The 17,656-nt window shown below is 48.1% G+C and overlaps 2 protein-coding genes across 11 annotated transcripts in view; both read right to left on the reverse strand.

Annotated features, from left to right (window-relative positions):
- Positions 1 to 9,143, reverse strand: part of NHEJ1 (non-homologous end joining factor 1) — an 81,399-nt gene extending 72,256 nt beyond the window's left edge. Inside the window, exons 1-3 of one of the 5 annotated variants that reach the window (XR_008295577.1) lie at positions 8,642 to 8,845; positions 5,906 to 6,082; positions 5,281 to 5,493 (exon numbers count right to left, since the gene is read on the reverse strand). Coding sequence is in view for 4 of the 5 variants with exons in the window: in XM_027050277.2 (XP_026906078.2) it covers positions 5,281 to 5,493; positions 5,906 to 6,082; positions 8,398 to 8,418 (411 nt within the window). In the remaining variant the exon portion in view is untranslated. Of the gene's footprint in view, positions 1 to 5,280; positions 5,494 to 5,905; positions 6,083 to 8,397; positions 8,541 to 8,641; positions 8,846 to 9,004 lie in introns of those variants that run through there. The other 4 variants (XM_015066657.3, XM_053215816.1, XM_027050299.2 and 1 more) reach the window with 4 other exon arrangements.
- Positions 9,144 to 9,790: 647 nt separating this feature from the next.
- Positions 9,791 to 16,883, reverse strand: SLC23A3 (solute carrier family 23 member 3). Of its 6 annotated transcripts, XM_015066653.3 has the most exons (12): positions 16,193 to 16,869; positions 15,861 to 16,018; positions 15,600 to 15,697; positions 15,315 to 15,388; positions 14,927 to 15,108; positions 14,489 to 14,612; positions 14,236 to 14,350; positions 13,021 to 13,274; positions 12,346 to 12,451; positions 11,876 to 12,040; positions 10,799 to 10,894; positions 9,792 to 10,706 (listed from the first exon to the last, which is right to left on the reverse strand). In XM_015066653.3, the coding sequence occupies exons 1-12, from the start codon at positions 16,370 to 16,372 to the stop codon at positions 10,417 to 10,419; spliced, it is 1,842 nt and encodes a 613-aa protein (XP_014922139.1). In that variant the 5' UTR covers positions 16,373 to 16,869; the 3' UTR covers positions 9,792 to 10,416. The 6 variants fall into 6 exon arrangements, with proteins under 6 accessions (XP_014922141.1, XP_026906053.1, XP_053071790.1 ...); XM_015066655.3 differs by lacking the exon at positions 13,021 to 13,274 and having other exon boundaries at positions 9,791 to 10,706; positions 14,236 to 14,281; positions 14,489 to 14,581; positions 16,193 to 16,883; XM_027050252.2 differs by lacking the exon at positions 15,315 to 15,388 and having other exon boundaries at positions 9,791 to 10,706; positions 14,923 to 14,971; positions 16,193 to 16,873.
- Between the last annotated feature and the right edge of the window lie 773 nt (positions 16,884 to 17,656).

Below are 17,656 nucleotides of genomic sequence, written 5' to 3' on the forward strand. Positions count from 1 at the left end.
CGTTTCTCTAAGGACAAATTAGGAGAAGAGATGGGGGGGGGGGGCATAGGTAACAAGGGTTAGTGGCAGCAGCTTTTGTACCAGCACCAGGACCCAAGAAGTGCAGGGTACTGACACAGAGTGGAAAGCCAGAAATCAAGTCTAGCTGTAAATACCAGTCACTCCTTTCCATCACACAGTACATCCCAACCTGGTCCTGTTTCTCAGGTCAGGTCCTTCGGATAAACTTAAGCCTCCAGGAAGTACTGTTCAAAATGTGGCAGAAGTTCTGCCTCGGGAAAATTAATCTGCTCTAGACCCAACCCTCTTTCCTAAGAATTATTTTCTTAGGTTTGGTCCTGTTCAAGGTAGATTAGGAGGAAAAATAGGTGAATACTTGTATGAAAGTAAGTCAATGTTTGCAGGGGTTGAAGTGAAAGTAATTACAACTGGTAACCAAACAGTGTCACTGTCCATCTGGTAACAGCCTTCAAATAACAGAAACTCCTGGGGTGCCTGGGTGGCTCAGTCAGTTAAGTATCTGACTTCGGCTCAGGTCATGATCTCATGGTTCCCGGGTTTGAGTCCCGTGTCGGGCTCTGTGCTGACAGCTCAGAGCCTGGAACCTGCTTCAGATTCTGTGTCTCCCTCTCTCTCTGCCCCTCCTCTGCTCATGTTCTGTCTCTGTTTCTCTCTCTCAAAAATAAATAAACATTTAAAAAATTAAATTAAAAAATTTTAATTAATTAATTAAAAAATAAATAAATAAATAACAGAAACTCCTAACGTAGTAACCAGCCTCTCTCTGGGAATCCACCTTAATAGCAATTTCTTTGAGTGGTAGTAAATATAACAACATGAAACACAATGAGAAACTGTTTTTAACCAATGCCATGTTCTAATTAAATATGGTAATACCATACCAAGCACCTGAAATGATCTATCAGACTCTAATGTCTACATAGCAAAAAAAAATTTTTTTTTAAATTTAAGCTTTTTATCAGTAAATATTTCAATTTCTCCAACAATTTCATAAGATTGGGTTACACCACTCCGGATTATCAGGGTATAACTCATTTCAAAGTTAGATGAACACTAATATAGATAAATATGACAAGGCATGTGGCTGAAGTAACAGATTTCAGAGCAAATCCACAGATACTACAAGGAAAAATCTTGAAGTACTTCAGGAGGTCAGGAACACCCCACCCCTTCATTTACAGACAACAATATATGAAGAGAAGGAGTTCAGTAAGTCAATTCAACAAATAACTACTGTGTGCCTCATACATATTCTGACCCTTTGAGGCTTCTGCCCTCAAAGAGCTCACAACAGTTAAGGAGGTCAGGAAGTGTGGTGGATATAGAGGCAGGAGCTGCCGATCTTTTCCAGAGGAAAAGCTACTTATAACTTCCCCCGATGTCTTCATATTTCCCATTGAAATATTTACAAGTCAGAGGCAGGAGAGCAGAATGGCAGTTATCAATCCCGAGATGAATTCTATCAGGTTTGGATATAGTGAAGAGTGCAACAGACTGGGAATGACATCTAGATTCCAGCTCTGGTTCTGAGAGCACCTAGATGTGAAAATGGCTTAATCCCAAGCACCTTCAAGGTCCTTATCTTTTTCAAGGGAAAATTACAGAGTCAGAGTATTTGCTCTCACAGGTCCGCTGTAATGCTAAAAGTTCAGTAATACTACATATGTTCTTGATTTACTCTTCACGATTCCATAGTAAGGCTGTGACTGGCATCTCCCCTTTAGAGATGAAGAAACCAAGTCTCGTAAAAATTCAATTATTGGGGCAACTGGGTGGCCCAGTCAATTAAGCGTCTGACTCTTGATTTCAGCTCAGGTCGTGATCTCAGGGTTCATGAGTTGGAGTGCAGGCTCTGTCAGGGCAGAGTCTGCTTGAGATATTCTCTCTCCCTCTCCCCCTCTCTCTCTTTGCCCTTCCCCTGCTTGCTCTCTCTGTCTCTCTCTCAAAATAAATAAAAATAAAAATTAAAAAGTTACATTAGATACTAGGAAGAATGAAGGAAGAAGGGATAAAGGGAGTTGGCTGGAAGCAGAAATGGGCTAGGAAGCGGTGACCCAAAGCTCTACATATTCCATCATATCCCGCAGAGCCTTGAGAACTATTAAGTCATTAGTGTGAACATCCTATGTTGTACCCTCCTGTTCTCCTGCATGACTAGTAGGAGTTAAGCTGTGTAATCTCTCTGGAAGACAATTTGGCATTATGTGAGCAAGAGTAAAATTACAAATATTCCTCGATTTAGCTATTCCACTGCTAGTTTACTCATACATTTACACATAGGAAAAGTAAATACAAGGACAGTCACCAGGCATAACAACAAAAGAATGGAAACAACTTAAGAGTCTACTAGTAGCATATCAATTAAATACATGTTGATATATTCATTAAATAAAACTCTGTTACCATTAAAGAATATTAAGGCAGATCTTCTCAACATACTGCTATGAATGATTTCTAAGTTCTAGAATTAAGTGATGGATTATGTGGATAGCGCGCTGCCATTTGTGAAAATGCACACACACACACCCAGATACGTATTTGACTGAGTATGTACATACTTACATATATGCAAACCTACGTATAGCTTTAAGAATTCACAAGATGGCATCCGTAGTTGCTTTAAAGAAGGAAAAGGAGCGACTAGAAAAAGGAGTAGAAAGACCTATTTTTTCACACTAGACCTTTAAATGCTATTTGAAATGTTTGTCTTTTGCATGAATTACTCATTGAAAAAAAATGAAATAAAAACTATCACAACAATGAGTAACAAACAAAAATTATGACTGTGTGACCTCACAGACACACACACGAGCCTGAAATAGTATCCGCCTACACCCTTGACAGTGTCCACTGGCTCTAACTTTTTCCCTGTAAAGCCTCCTCAGGTTCAGGGGTTTCCCTGGGATGGCATGCTTCTTCTTTTTTTAATAATAAATATATTATTTTACCTTAAAGCACTATTGTTCACCAACTGATCCATACTCACGTCTCCCTGTGGCCAGTCAGGACTGATTCCACTCCAAACACTAATGCTTCTTTCCTTATTGCAGCTGCCCAATTAGAGAAATTTGCCTACGACAGCTAGTTTTCCCTTTACATAGTATTTTCCATTCTAATATGATTATATAAGTGCTCTTTATTCTTTCAGGGAGAAAAAACTAAAAACAAAAACATTTGAGCCCACCAGCCTCCTAGGAGACCTGCCTCCGAAATCTCACTATTCTGAATTTCTAGGGCTGTGTGATGCAAAATGAGACTAGCTATAGCTGGTGCTTCCCAAAGGCAGCCTTAATGTTTTGGTCCCGGAACAGGCATTATCAAGGGAACAGTGCCCCCTGGTGTTACTTAGAAAAAGTTAACAGGGTTTTGAACAAAAGAGCGACGTCCAAAGAAGGATGGAAATTTTCATCAAAAATTTCAATTAAAAACAACAGATATCAATGACTGCTATCTGCTAAGCACTGCTGATGGACCTTAGAAAGTCTGAGATGAGAGGCGCCTGAGTGGCTCAGTCGGTTAAGCGAGTGACTTCAGATCAGGTCATGATCTCACAGTTCATGAGTTCAAGCCCGTCGTCGGGCTCTGGGCTGACAGCTCAGAGCCTGGAACCTGCTTCAGATTCTGTGTCTCCCCCTCTCTCTGCCCCTCCCCCGACTCGCACTCTGTCTCTCTCTCTCAAAAATAAACATAAAAAAATGTTTAAGAAAGTCTGAGGTGAATGAGAAGTAGTTCTCTGCAGCACCCAAGCCCAGCTTTACTGGATTCTAGATCAATGGGGCGCCTGGGTGGCTCACACAGTTAAGCATCTGACTTTGGCTCACGTCATGATCTACTTGCGGTTTGTGAGTTGGAGCTCCGTCTTGGGCTCTGTGCTGTCAGCTCAGAGCCTGGAGCCTGCTTCGGACTCTGTGTCTCCATCTCTCTCCCCTCCCCTGATCACGTTCTCTCTCTCTCTCTCTCTCTCTCTCTCAAAAATAAATAAACATTTAAAACAAATTTTTTTAAACACATGAGAGAAGAGCTTCTCAAAAAGCACTTTGTCACTCACATCCACTCTGTTGATGCCAAAGCATCACATCATCTCTGGAAAACTAAAAAGGGGCTATAGGAAATGATGCCCACTTGTCTTCAGGTCCTTCTGCTGATAAACCTACACCCTGAGACCTCCCTTAGAAGACGCAAGCCTCTAATGCTACTGACTGAAACAAGCCGTTTATATAAAAGGGTAGAAGGGACCAGTGGCAGTAATTCCTGCAAACAAGTTTAGTGTTTACTCTCAAGCTAATTCCTAATAAAAGCTCTTGGGGCCTAGAAAGCTACAAGTGAGCAAAGAACATTATCTTCCTAGTAGCTGAAAATGGGCTCTTGAATCAGACCTACCTGGGAGTAAAATTCCAGCTCATTTATTTATAAGCTGGATGACTCTGGACTGCCTTCGATCTCAGCTTCCTACTCTGAAAACAGGGATAAGAATACTTACCTTGCAGGGCAGCGGTGAGGATTAAGTGACAAGAAGGGTTCAGAAAGGTACATGACACTACATACTCTGCCCTGTTGCCAGGCTGATCTTGATAAATTACAAATTGGATCACGTTAAACCCCTGCTTAAAGTTTTTCAGTGTATCCCTGTTGCATTTAGGATAAAATCCAAACTCATTAGAATCCTTCAAAATCTGGTCACTGCCCACCTCATTTCCCACAACTCCCGGCAGTCATGAAGTTCCCCCACTTGCCCACACTTCTATATCTCCCTGTTTCTCAAAATACACTCTGGCCTAGAATGACCTCCTGATCTTCTCCCAATTACTTCCTGCTCACCTTCAAAATCAGCTCAGAAACCATCTCTCCAAAAAAGGTTTTTCGGACCTTTGATCATCCTGAGCTTACCTCAATCAGAGAATTTGCCATACTTTATCCCGTTTTCCGTCTGTCTTCTCACTAGATTATGAACTCCAGGAATAGGCTATATTGTGTTAGATCTAAACACCCAACAATTAGCCCATAGTAAACACCTAATAAATGTTGAATGAATAAAGCAATGAATAAAGACACACAATAAAGCAGGTAAACCCAAACTCTGCAAGTAAAGGATACGACACACCAGTCAAGAATCCATTTTGCCTTCTGTCTAGTCAAGGAAAGTTTTCCAACTGGAGAAGAATTTCAAATGCAGTCCACAAAAAAAATAAAAGCACCTAAAGATTCATTTCAAAGCAGCTGGCATTCCCCTTTCCCACCCCATATCTGAATTGCACTCACCAGGGAAGGGTTAGCTAGGATGCAGTGGAAATTCCAATAAAAGGGGAGACCAGAGAGCTCACTCTGCACCCGTAGTATCATTGCCTCGTCCACACGATCACAGGAAAAGGTAGCTTTGCCAGGGCAAGCAGTGTCCTTCAACAATGGGCGAAGCAGATCATCCAAATGACAGAGAAAAGCTGCAGGGGGGGCAGTCAGGCGCTTGTTCAGCTCCTAAAAAGACAGCAGGGGTCATACAGAGTGAGACTACTAAAAGGAAACTGACTCCCCACTCCATAACAGCAAAGGAAAGTTCGTTAACATGAAGACAGTGGGCATGAGAAGGGAGGGAAAAAAGACACAGGAACAGGAAAGAAGAAAACAAAAAGAGAGAGCAACTGGCCTCCTTCACAATCGTGCGTGTACTGCATGCCGTGCAGAAACTAACACACGTACAACCAAATGGAAAGATCCCAGGGCTTTGGGTAGAAGTGCAGGACACTCATTGGAACTGTCTCAACCTGATCTGACCTCCCTTGGCAACCTACAGGCCAGTACGCTGGTTGGTGTGAATGTACCCTGACCTCCACTGAGACAGAAATCATACCCACAAACGCCCCACCGCCGGACTTCTTGTCACACTTACCTTGGCTCTGTGGCTGACCACACTAGCGTCCACCTGTTCGTGCCACACCTGTTGCAGATCTGAAACCAGCAAGGCATAGCCCTGCTTGGTGATATAAGCCTTGACCAAGAGGGAGTTCTCCGCGAGTGGCAGCCACGCCCATGGCTGCATCAACAGACCTTGCTCCAGTTCCTCCATCTGCAGGAAAGTCTTAATTTAGGAAAGTGCCCCGGGGTACTGCAGGCCTGGGGGTGGGGGCACCACTCAAACAGCTCTATATCACATAAGCTTTGTGAAAGACTCCTCCCTCATAAGACAGAAGGCACGGACTTAAATCCTCCCCCTCCCCCGCACACACACAACCCCCCACTCCCATCCCCTGCCCCACATGTAACCAGCTGGACAACTTTACTACCTCCTGGCCACTACAGATCTATTTAGAATTTTTTTTTTAATTAAGTTCCTAAAGGGCATAAAATATCTTTCTTCCATAGTGTTCAAGCCTTGGCATATTGGTATGAGTATTTCTGCTTGCTAACAATATAACTTAATGTGGAAACCTGAACCATTCTTGTTACATCTTTTTTCTTTTTTTAATGTTTATTTATTTTTAAGAGAGACAGAGACAGAGCTTGAGCAGGGGAGGGGCAGAGAGGGAGAGAGACACAGAATCCGAAGCAGGCTCCAGGCTCTGAGCTGTCAGCACAGAGCCCGACACGGGGCTTGAACTCACGGACCGTGAGATCGCGACCTGAGCCGAAGTCGGATGCCCAACCGACTGAGCCACCCGGGCGCCCCTCTTGTTGCATCTTTATCACATTCCTAATAAAAACATCAATGCTACCCTGTCCCAGAACTTCTAGAAGTAGTTCTTGTCTTATAAAACATCATAAGTCATAAGTGTCATGAGCAGGAAGTTCAACTTATTTGATCATTATCTAGAAATAAAACTCTAGAAACTCTCAGAATTTCAAATATATATTTATATTCTCTAAATACATATATACATACATATAAACATATACATATACATACATACGCATTTATATACACAAACAAACATTCCTCAACACAGGGATTCTTAATCTAGCGTCTGTGCTTGTGAATCCTCTGAAATTATATGCATAATCTATGCAAACATGCGTATAGCCATTTGGGAGGAAGAAGTCCACAGCTACGTCAAATTCTCAAAGGGATCAATGACACACATATACAGACCTAATAAACTCTTTTGTTTGTCCAGAAGCAAACAAAAAAGCCCCAAATCCCATTTTGAGAAGAATGTGGGTGACTAAGAAGTCATAAACACAAGGCACAGCATTTCGCAGAGGTAGAGATAATTCATTAACTTCCATTTCACTCATCCCCCCAGATCCCCAACCCAAGGTACTGTCATGCCCTGCTGTATATCCTGGAACTCCTGGAAACCAACTTTTCTAGTTCAACAACTAAATTTGTAGTCTTAACTTAGTAGATGTTCTGTAACTATGGTTACTTTACAGGAAGTCTGGTCATTTTTCCTGTGGGTAAAAAAAAAAAAAAAAAGTGATACAATTTCCTTCATTATTTCAGTCTATAAATACAAAGTGAAGTGAGGGAGTCGTCTTAGAATATAAAGGAAATAATGAAATTCCTTGGATTTCATTAACATGATTAACATGGCTCTATTCCTCCTGTCATTTCCATCACAGTCTAAGCCGTTATTCTTACAACCATAACCTCGCTTTTGAAGAGGGGTCTTGTAATAAAACTTAATTTGTACAGTCAATAGTTAGGTGAAAAGTAAATATATTTTGTGATTTTTATTTGCAGCAGCCTTGTGTTTGGAGGATGGGACTGCAGTCACTTCCCATCTGCCGCTCCCACAGGGAGGAGATCTTGGAATGATTAAGCTAGCCCTCACTAGACCAGAGTTCCACATTGCCAAAGGTCACAAAGTCAAGTGAACAAGTGAAGTCGCCAAGCCCTTCAGTGCACCAAGAGTGCCAAAATTGGGTTGATTCTCCTTGCCTAACACTTCAGAAAGCCTGGAAGCTCAAAACCCTCAAACTTGTATAGTTGTTTTCTGTCTTGTTTGGGGGTGGGAGAGGAGTCTAAAATGCGCTCAGGGTATGGGGCACACGGGTGGCTCAGTTGGTTAAAGCCACAGACTTCGCTCAGGTCAGGATCTCACAGTTCATAGGTTCCGGCCCCATATTGGGGTCTACGCTGAGAGCTCAGCTCAGAGCCTGAGCCTGCTTCGGATTCTCTGTCTCCCTCTCTCTCTGCCCCTCCCCTGCTCGCGCTCTGTCACTTTCTCCCTCTCTCTCAAAAATAAATAAACATTTTTTTTAATTAAAAAAAAAAACGTGCTCAGGATCAAGAGGCCCCATAGGAAGGTCTGAGACATTCAGCACCAGACCTGGGATTGGCAATGCTCCCACCACGCGCGTCCTATTGAGTTCAAGGCCTCTGAATCTTATCTTTCCCCACCTCCCCACCCCCCCCCCCCGGGCTTCAAGGCCGTCTTTAACCTTCATGTTAACAAGATTCATCCATTTATTATTCTTGAATGACGCTTAGGAGCGCCGACAGTCAGATGCGGTAGTCTGAGAATCCGGGTCCGCACCGAGTCCCGCCCCTCGGCCCAGCCCCTCTCTCGGCGCAGCTCCCCCCACCATCCTGCAGAGGGCAGCAAGGCCCCAGCCACCGTCCGGGTTGGGCCACGCCTCGTCTCTCCGTGGGGACCAACCCTGGCTCCCTTTACCACAGCCCCACCCCAGGAGTCGCCTGACGTAGTTTCCATCCGCCCTCGCCGCGAGGGACTTCGCCGTCTGCCTCTCCACTTTGACAGCTGTGGCTGCACCGAGGCGCGGCTCGGGACCCCTCGGGGGTAACAAAACCGACCACCGGTCGCTTTGCAGCTCCGAGGAGCCCGCCAACCAGTAGCCACACAAACCCGCCTCGCCACCGGAAGGCGGGCTGCGCACGCGCTGCGCACGCGCCCCGCCCACCCACGGAGGCCTGCCGCAGCACCCGGGCCGCGCGCGGCTCCCGGCACGCAGGCGGAACCCGGGGGGGCCCCTCGCCGCCTGGCTCCAGCTGAGGCCTCGGCCCTGATTCGAACCCGACACCACCTACCGTGTGCGGCCGCGAGAGCTCCCACCGTCCTCTCAGCAGACCGCGCAAACCGAAAGACCTAGAGTAGAGGCCTTTCGGGACCCAGGGGCGGGGCCGAGGCCCGACGTGGGCGGGGCATCTGGGTCCTCGCGGCAGAAGAAAGCGAGCTGGGGGGCCGCCGCTCGGGGAGAGCGGGAAAAGGGCCGCTGGACCCGCTGCTGGGAAAGTGGAGTAGTAGTGGCGCCCCTCGGAATCGCGCTGGCCGAGTAGGAAGAGTGGCAGATGAGGTGCGGGAGAGGGGTCGCAGGATTTGGACCCTTCAATAAACTCAGGTCACTTCCCTCCCCTACCTTTCCAGCCCCCCCTTTTTTTTGTAATAAAATGAGGAAATTGAACTTCACTAATTTTCTGATCCTCACTAGCGCTCAAGTTGTTTCAGAGATGATTCTTCCATGCATAAATCCCATGGTCTGACCTCATCCTTTACCTCTCCTGTCTCATTTCTCCTTCCATTTTTACCCCCATGCTTCTGCTCCATCACCACGGAGAAACTTAAAATCCCTCAACTCATCTTGTACTTTGTACAGTTTACGGTTTTGCTTCAGCTGCATGCCTGAGCCTGACATATTCTCCCCATCCGCTTTCCACAACCAGAGTCCTCTCGTCAAGGCCAGCCTCAGTGCTGCTTCTTCCATAAGGCCTTTGCCACCATCCACAATCAGAATTAACCGTTTCTTCTCTTTTGCTCCCATAGCATTGTTTTAATCTTTAATACAGACTGCCTTCTGGCTTGGATTTTAATTAATAATTACATAGGTCTTTTTTTTAATGTTTATTTATTTAGAGAGCGCACACAAGCAGGGGGAGAGGCAGAGAGAGAGAATCCCAAGCAGGCTCCACACTCAGCACGGAGCCCTACACGGTGCCTGAGCCAAAGTCAAGAGTTGGACACTTACCCAACTGAGCCACCCAGGTGCCCCTACAGAAGGCTTTTTAAATGGTAGGTACCTTAAGAAGGCAGGGACCCTGTGTTCTCCATATGTGTAGTTCCAAGACCTTGCACATGGGAGGCCCTCAATAAATATTTGTTAAGTGCATGCTGGGGTTCGACTATAGATAGTTCACATACAAAATCTCATTCATTCATTCATTCATGGTCCACTAAACCATGGCCCCTGCCTGGAACAGTTAGGCCTAATTAAGAGAAGGAAAGGCAACACACCTATTGGGAAGTGAGACCTTTAGGTGGGTCCATTTCTCTCTCTCTCTCTCTCTCTCTCTCTCTCTCTCACACACACACACACACACACACACACACACACACACACACACACACCTTCTTCCTAGGAGAAATTAGAGCCTGGGAGCTGACTCACACAGCAAGCTGGGAGATAGGGCTAAACTAACCAGGACAGGGGTAGGAGTCCTGGTAATCACTGGGACCTAAGTTCTCTGCTAGACTCAGGACACTGCTCCCCAAAGCCAAGCAACAAGTCTGCTGTCTCTCCTGGCTCACAGGCCCCTCCTTCCTCATTCCTAGGGTCTTCAGGCAGAGGGCAGAGGCAACGGAGGGGCTGGGGGATACAGGGAGACCAATTTGGGGTGGGGAAAGGAAGTTGGTACTCTTTAGCAGCCTTCTCCCTGGATTTCTGAGGCACCCGAGCCTCTTGGGTAGAGAAAGGAGATGGCAGCCCTTGACCTAGGCCTCGCTCAAGCCTTGTGCCTGCAAAAGAAAGGTTGGTCAGGCTATTGCCCTACCCAGGGAGTGATAACATCCAGGCTGCTCCCCAGTGCTGGGGCTTGGCCTCAGCTTACCAGGAATGGTGTTCTCTAGGAGGAAACCCAAGAGTCCTGCCAGGAAGATGGGCTCTGTGAGCAGCGAGCGCAGTAATACATCCAAGGGGCTCCAGCCTACAAAAAGTTGGGGCCAGGCAGGAGGGGAACTCTGATCCTATGCAAGGCCAATGGGTCATACTTCTAGACCTAAATCTAAGTCTTGGGCTAAGGACAGATCTTTTCCCATCTCCCCCACCTTTACCCCTACTCTCTAGTTCCCCCACCCAGGCCCTTCGCACAAGGTCCCTGCCTATCATCCTGTCTTCTGAGCATCCACATGCCCTCTGAATATGCTTTGGTAGTTCCAGGCTCTGGAAAGCTTGGAACTTACTTCCCACTTCCTATATTCTATGCTGTAGCCTGGTTGTCTCAACCTCAGTACTACTGACATTTTGGGCCAGATAATTCTTTGATGGAGGGGGGCTGTCCTGTGCATTGTAGGATATTTAGCATCATCCCTCTATCCACTAAATGCCAATAACAATCCCCTCTTCCGTTTGTAATAGCCAAAAATATCTCTGGATATTGTCAAATATTCCCTGTGGGGCAAAATCATCCTCAGTTGAGTACCACTGCTAGTTGCTAAGCTCCACTAACTAATGTATTTGCTACTCCTCAGACATACCCTATGACCCTATTTCTATGTCCTTGTTTATGACGGTTCCCCCGCCAGAAATGACCTTCCTCTCACTAAATATGTTCAAATCTTACCATCCTTTAAACCAGCTCAGTGTTAACTTGTTCTGTAAAACTTACTTGGATCATCTTAAGCAGAAACCATTTCTCACTGCCAAGCACCCCAGCCAGCTCCTTATCTAAGCCTTTCCTGTTACGTTCCTACACATGTCATCTCTTTTGTTAGACCGTAACATCTGGAGGCCCCTTTATATCCGAAGGGGCTAGCCTGGTGCTCAATAAATATTTGCTAAACAAATGGGTGAACTATTTACACCAAATCACAGAAAAGGGTGTGGGACCTGGAGTCTAGAGAGCCTCCAGCCTCCAGCCCTTGCTTTCCCAGTACTGTCCAACTCCTCTTCCCATCCCCACCCCCACCTGTGCTCAGCACAGGGGCTTCCTGAAGCCATCTCGGAAGCAGCAGGGCCATGAAGACGGAGAAGCCAACAATGAAGACGTTCCGCCCAGAGTCAATGTCAGCCAGGTGGAAGCTGGAGAATCCAGTAGACAGAACCACGGCCTGGGTCACCCCAAGCACCCCACCTGTCTCGTAGGGAAGTAATCAAAGGGGTTGGGAAGGGCTGGCAAGGAGAGAGTATTGCAGGGTGGGGCAGGTTGTGATGGAGAGAGACAACCAAAGGCTCATTTTCCCATTATGTCGGAAGCCCAGTCAAGAGGCCAAGATGTTGGGCTGAGAAAATGAGGGCAGCTGACCCACAGCTGACACCCCGTAGGTCAGGGGTGCTGTTCAGAAAGAGAGGGGGCCAGCCACAAGCAACCAGTTGGTCATCCTGGGGTGGGGGTGGGGGTACTGGTTCAATACCAGTCCTGCTGATACATCCACTCACCAAGTACAGGCAGCGGGATGGTGGTGAGGAGCTGGGCCAGCCTCGGGGAGAGCCCAAGCCCCACGCAGAGCAGTCCCACCAGATGGGCCACTCGCCGAGATCCAGCCTATGCGAAGCAGAGATGCTAGAAAACACAGCCACCTCCTTGATTGCCTCTTCAAGAGTTTTGCCTGGCTGGCCCCTTCTCATCATTTGGATCTCAACTCAAATGTGATCCTTCCGAGAAGCACTCTACCTAAAGGACACTCCTTTTCTCAACCACTATTCCCCTACTACCCTGCTTCATTTTCTTTTTCTTTTTTTTTAAGAGTTTATTTTCAATTTTTACCTGCTTTGTTTTCTTGATAGCACTTAACGCTCTGTACCTATCTTACTTTTTTTTTTTTTTAATTGTCTGCCTCTCCCTCTCTGAAGTGCCCAAGAGAGCAAGGACTTTGTATGACTTGATCTCACCAGACGCCCCAGCAAGGGTACCGTGCCAGAGGTATGGGAGTTTAGTAGTGACTTAGTGTCTTTCTCACGGTCCTAGCCGTTACCACTTCTAGGCACCTCCCTAAATGAGATCATAGAGGAGGCGTGCCTGGCAGAATGCTGGACACAGATGGCAACCGGTCAGCGTGAGTTCCCTTCCCTCTCGTGTACTTCCACTCCCCTGCCCCACCCCTGTCCACATACCTGGATAAGACTCACTGTGCCCACGTTGGGGAAGCTGGATGCAGTGCCCAGAGGGCTCCCCAACAGCCCGGCCAGCACACTGCCCAGACCCTCCAGGCTCAGCCCTCGATTGCAGGCATGTGGAGGTGGGGAAGGCAATTGCAGGAGCCGGCCACACAGGGCATAGCAGCCCAGGGAGCTGGTGGAGGCTGCCAAAGCCATGGAGATGCCTGCAGCCACAGCCCTGGGTGTCAGCAAGGGCCAGTCCCACTCACCTGGGGAGGGAGAAAAAGCCACCTTGGGGCCAGACTCAAGTCTGGAGCATCCCCCTGCTTCCAAAGGCCTGCGCCACAAGAATCCTCGAGACCCCATTGTCTTTGAAGATAATGTCTTCTGACAGAACCAACAAACTCAGGATAAGGACTCATCCCTTTATCATGGTCTACAAGGCTTCATCTTCCACCACACTCTGCCCTACTCTCTTCACTCCAGATAACACTGGCCTTGTTTCAGGCCCTTGTCCTTGCTGTGTTGCTGGCTACCACAGGGCCTTTGCACATGCTGCTCTCCCCACCTAGAATGCTCTTCTCCCTTGCCTTCACCTTGTTAGCACCTCCTCACTTCTCACATCTCAGCTCAAAGATCGCTTTCTAAAGAACAGTTTTCCTGATCTCTCTGGTAAAGTCAGATTCTCCGTTATAAGCTGTCATTACACAATGCATCTCCCCATTGTTACACTTACCACTGTAATTTTCAATTTACTTGGGTGACTGTTTAATTAGTATCTGCATTCCCTAGCAGATATAACCTTCCTGAGTATAGGTACTGCATCTGTCATATTTAACACCACGTCCCCTATCACATGCCCAGCACATAATCAGCACTCAACAGACCTCTATTAAGTTGACGAATGAACAACTTTTGTACACAATGCCTCAAAAGCAAACTTCATATGTAGGGCCAACAACTCCAATGCTTGTGAGGGTAGGTAGCATACGTGTGTAAATCGGATGAGGATTATTAACAGGGAGTGATGGGCTTGCAGATGTCTCTTAACACTAAATAAAACACCTGTGGTGAGGGGCTGGTATTGCCCTTTGGACTGGCAATTTCTCTCCCCTGGGTGTTTTGAGAAAGAACAGGATTTAACTCAGAAATGAAATTCGCTAAATCTTGAGTTCAAAGAAATAGACATCTGATTTGAGTAAGAGGCTGAAGGACGAAGAGCAGACCTACCTGGGTGAGGCAGCCAAACCCATGGTGCCTTGGGGGAGGCAGACAGCTCCGGGGGGATGACGCTCAGCCCCAGAAGGGCAGAGATGATCCACACACAGGCCACTGGTATCAGCACCTGAGGGGCGAGATTGAGACCAGAACCTTCCAAGCCAGCCTTCGAGGGGTAGACAGAAACCAAAAAGGTAGCGGGCCAATCAAGCGTTCCATGCCAGCCCTTCTCACCTCAACTCGCCCTGCCCAGACCCCAACATACCGAGAAGAGCCGGAAGACAGGAATGTGAGTGTGAGGCGAGGAGGCTGCAGCTGGCCTCCAGGGGCACCGAGGTAACTGGCAGGAGCCCAGGTGCTGAGAACAGATCACCATGACCAGGATAAGCCTAGGGGAGAGAAAGAGCTTTAGGAGCAAAAGGATGCAGGCATCCTGAGGGGGGTAAGGGAGATAGAGGAGGGGCAGAATTCCCTAACAGGGATCCCAGAGAAGAGAAGGAGGAGGACACCTTGGAGGGGCAGCAGGGCACGGTGTAAAAGCCAGGGAGACCACATGAACCCAGCGAAAGTCCTGGATTCCAAATCCACAAAGCATTGTCCCTGCTCAGATGGCTGCTGAATCGGGTAGGGCCAGCTGCTCTGCCCTCCCCCAGTCCCACACAGCCCACTGGTCACCACCCCATGGCCCTCAGGACTTACGTACAGCAAGGCCAGGCCCCAGTGAGTAGAGCAGAAAAGGGACACCTCCCTGTGGGCAGAGAACCCTGCCACCACCAGGCTGGGGGCCAGCACCAGGGGCCCACAGTGGGAGAACAAATGGCCGGGACTCCCCAACAGCCCCAGCGTTCCCTGCAGCACCCCGGATACCACCACAGCCCCGGACACCTGGAGAAGCCGAGAAAAAGACAAAGAGGGTGCATTCTGCTCCATCAGGTTGACCTCGGTCTGGACTTCTCAACTAATCCCAGGGGGCGGGTCTCTGTCCCAACTCCTTCCCCCAGATCATCTCAGGCCCCAGCAAATGGAAACAGGAACCTCCTCCATCCTGGCACCACCTTCAGCCCTCCTGCTCGCCATCCCCAGGCACTCACCTCTCGGAGAGAAGTGTTCCAGAGCGCCAGGCCATGGCAGCCAGGCCCCCCACACAGGCGCAGCACCAGGGAGGCTGGGGAAAGTTGGGGGCGTGGAGAGGAGAGAGGTAAGTGGGACAGAGCCCCATTGTTCTACAGTCCTTGCTGGTCCGGGGCACAGCTCCAAGACCCCATAGCCTAGCAGTTCCCACCACTGCCCACTCTCAATCCTGTGCCCACCCAGGTCTGGAGGCTCAGACTGGCACTCCACTCCACCCTCACCCTGTGCCCTTGCTCTGTGCTCACAGTTTCCAGGTGTCCGGATGGCCAGAGGTAGCTTCTGGCTGGTCAGCACCAGAGCAGGGACAAGGAACTCTAAGGACGGAGCCTGGACAAGAGGCAGCCTGTAGGAATAACAGCCCTGGCTACTAGAGACAAGTGGCAGCCAAAAGGACTCCTCAGGCCACTCCTACACACACACACACACACACACACACACACACACACACACACACACACACACGCTTGCAGGAACCCGCCCCATTCTCTCCAGGGAGTTCCCCTCACCTGCTGCCTATCCAAATTTGCAGGGTGGTAGACACACCACACGAAAAGAGGCTGGAGGCCAGGAGTTGGGCAGGGGAATATGAGAGCTCTCCTTGGGGGAGATTTTGAAGCAGGAGCAAGTGGGAGACACAGAGCAGAGAAGCCAGCACCAAGATATGCTGCAGGAGAAGAAATGGGAAGGAGAGTCTTCAGAAACAGGTGGAAATGCCTATTTCCTGAGGGTTTCTCATGCCACGCCTACTCTCCCCTCCCCACCCCCCCACCCCCCCACCTCCCCACCCCCCGCCATCACCCCTTCAGCTAGGACTAACTCCTACACCTCTGCCTCCTACCTGCAGAGCCAGAAGACAGCTGAGGCCCCAGGGAGGAGGCCCACACTGAGAGGCCCAAGGGTGAGAGGAGGGATTTTGGACAGCAGGCTGCGGTGGGAGTGGTGGTGGCGGCAGTGTGGCCAGGGCATCCTGGGGGCCCATAGACTGGAGTTGGACGGGATGGGGGTGTGATCGGCTCATGCTGACTGCCTTTCTTCTTGTCTTGGCTGCCCTGGGCCAGAGTTAAGTAGAGAGAGTAAGAGGTTGGAGTTTGGAGGAAGTTAGCTGCCTGGAGTGGGGAGGGGGTGGAGGCATCAGTGAAGCGGAGCGAAGGGATGAGGGATTTGGGGCAGGACAGGCCCTTTCACCTTTGCCCAGCTCTTGTGCAAATTCCATCACCCATTAACTGGGGAGCCACGTTCTGGACCCCTCCCCCGCAAGAATCTCCCATGTAGATCCCCTGTTTCATGCTTTGGAAAGTAGGATAGGAGAGGTGGGGAGGAGACTTATCAAATATCCTGGGGAGGTTTTAGTGTTCCCTCCTCACCACCAGCATTTGAAACGATCATGGTTACACCAGTTCTCAACCCTTTCAGGGTCAAGCCCCCAGGACTACCTGGGAAGGAAATGCATGGGTAACGTCCCTACATCATGCATGGCAAAAGTGACCACAACTCTATATAATTTTCTCACTGTAACAACAGAAAGGAGAAATAAAGGTAAGTGATAATATAAAGTATTTTGTGGGGCGCCTCGGTGGCTCAGTCGGCTGAGTGTCCGACTTCGGCTCAGGTCATGATCTCGTGGTTCGTGAGTTTGAGCCCCGCATCAGGCTCTGGTGCTGAGAGCTCGGAGCCTGGAGCCTGCTTCAGATTCTGTGTCCCCCTTTCTCTCTGTCCCACCCCTGCTTGTGCTCTGTCTCAATCTTTCAAAAATGAATAAACATAAATAAATAAATAAATAAATAAATAAATAAATAAATAAATAAATATAAATAAATAAATAAAAAGTATTTCATATGTGAAACTTGGGCCCAACTAAAGGAGAAGACAATGTCATCCACTGCCTACCCCATATAGAGAATAACCATGGATGTGATAACTACAACATCAACGGATACTAGTGCTTTCCTGGCGACTCATGTATCACAAGCAGTGTTGCCATTTGGTGACCTGATGTTCCAAAGTAGTGAACAAGTTCTTGGCCAAGTGCAGAACAAAGCAAAGTCCAGTTTTAATTTACACGTAGGTACATTCCTGGCAAACTTTGAGTCTTTTCCAAAATGTAGAAAAACGATTTCGTGTTTACATGTTAAAAATAGTTCTATGCTCAGATAAACAGGCTTTTCGTATACATGATGTCCAGCAGGGCATTCGAAAGTTATCTTGGGAACTCTTCATAAGGGAGGGGTCTCAAGCATTCCAGGATGCCTAGCATCTGGACCATACCAGCTAAATGCCAGTATCATCCCTTCAATTTTTCGCT

Source organism: Acinonyx jubatus, chromosome C1 (genome assembly GCF_027475565.1).
Source record: "Acinonyx jubatus isolate Ajub_Pintada_27869175 chromosome C1, VMU_Ajub_asm_v1.0, whole genome shotgun sequence".
Classification (NCBI taxonomy): Eukaryota; Metazoa; Chordata; class Mammalia; order Carnivora; family Felidae; genus Acinonyx; species Acinonyx jubatus.

Excerpts from the sequence above, each read along its gene's own strand:
- SLC23A3 (XM_015066653.3), bottom strand. The coding sequence starts at position 16,372 with ATGAGCCGATCACACCCCCATCCCGTCCAACTCCAGTCTATGGGCCCC. Across the intron at positions 14,613-14,926 it reads CACTGGGGCCTGGCCTTGCT|GCTTATCCTGGTCATGGTGA; the intron begins GTACGTAAGTCC and ends TCTCTCCCCTAG. Across the intron at positions 13,275-14,235 it reads GGTTTGGCTGCCTCACCCAG|GTGAGTGGGACTGGCCCTTG; the intron begins GTAGGTCTGCTC and ends CTCCCTCCCCAG.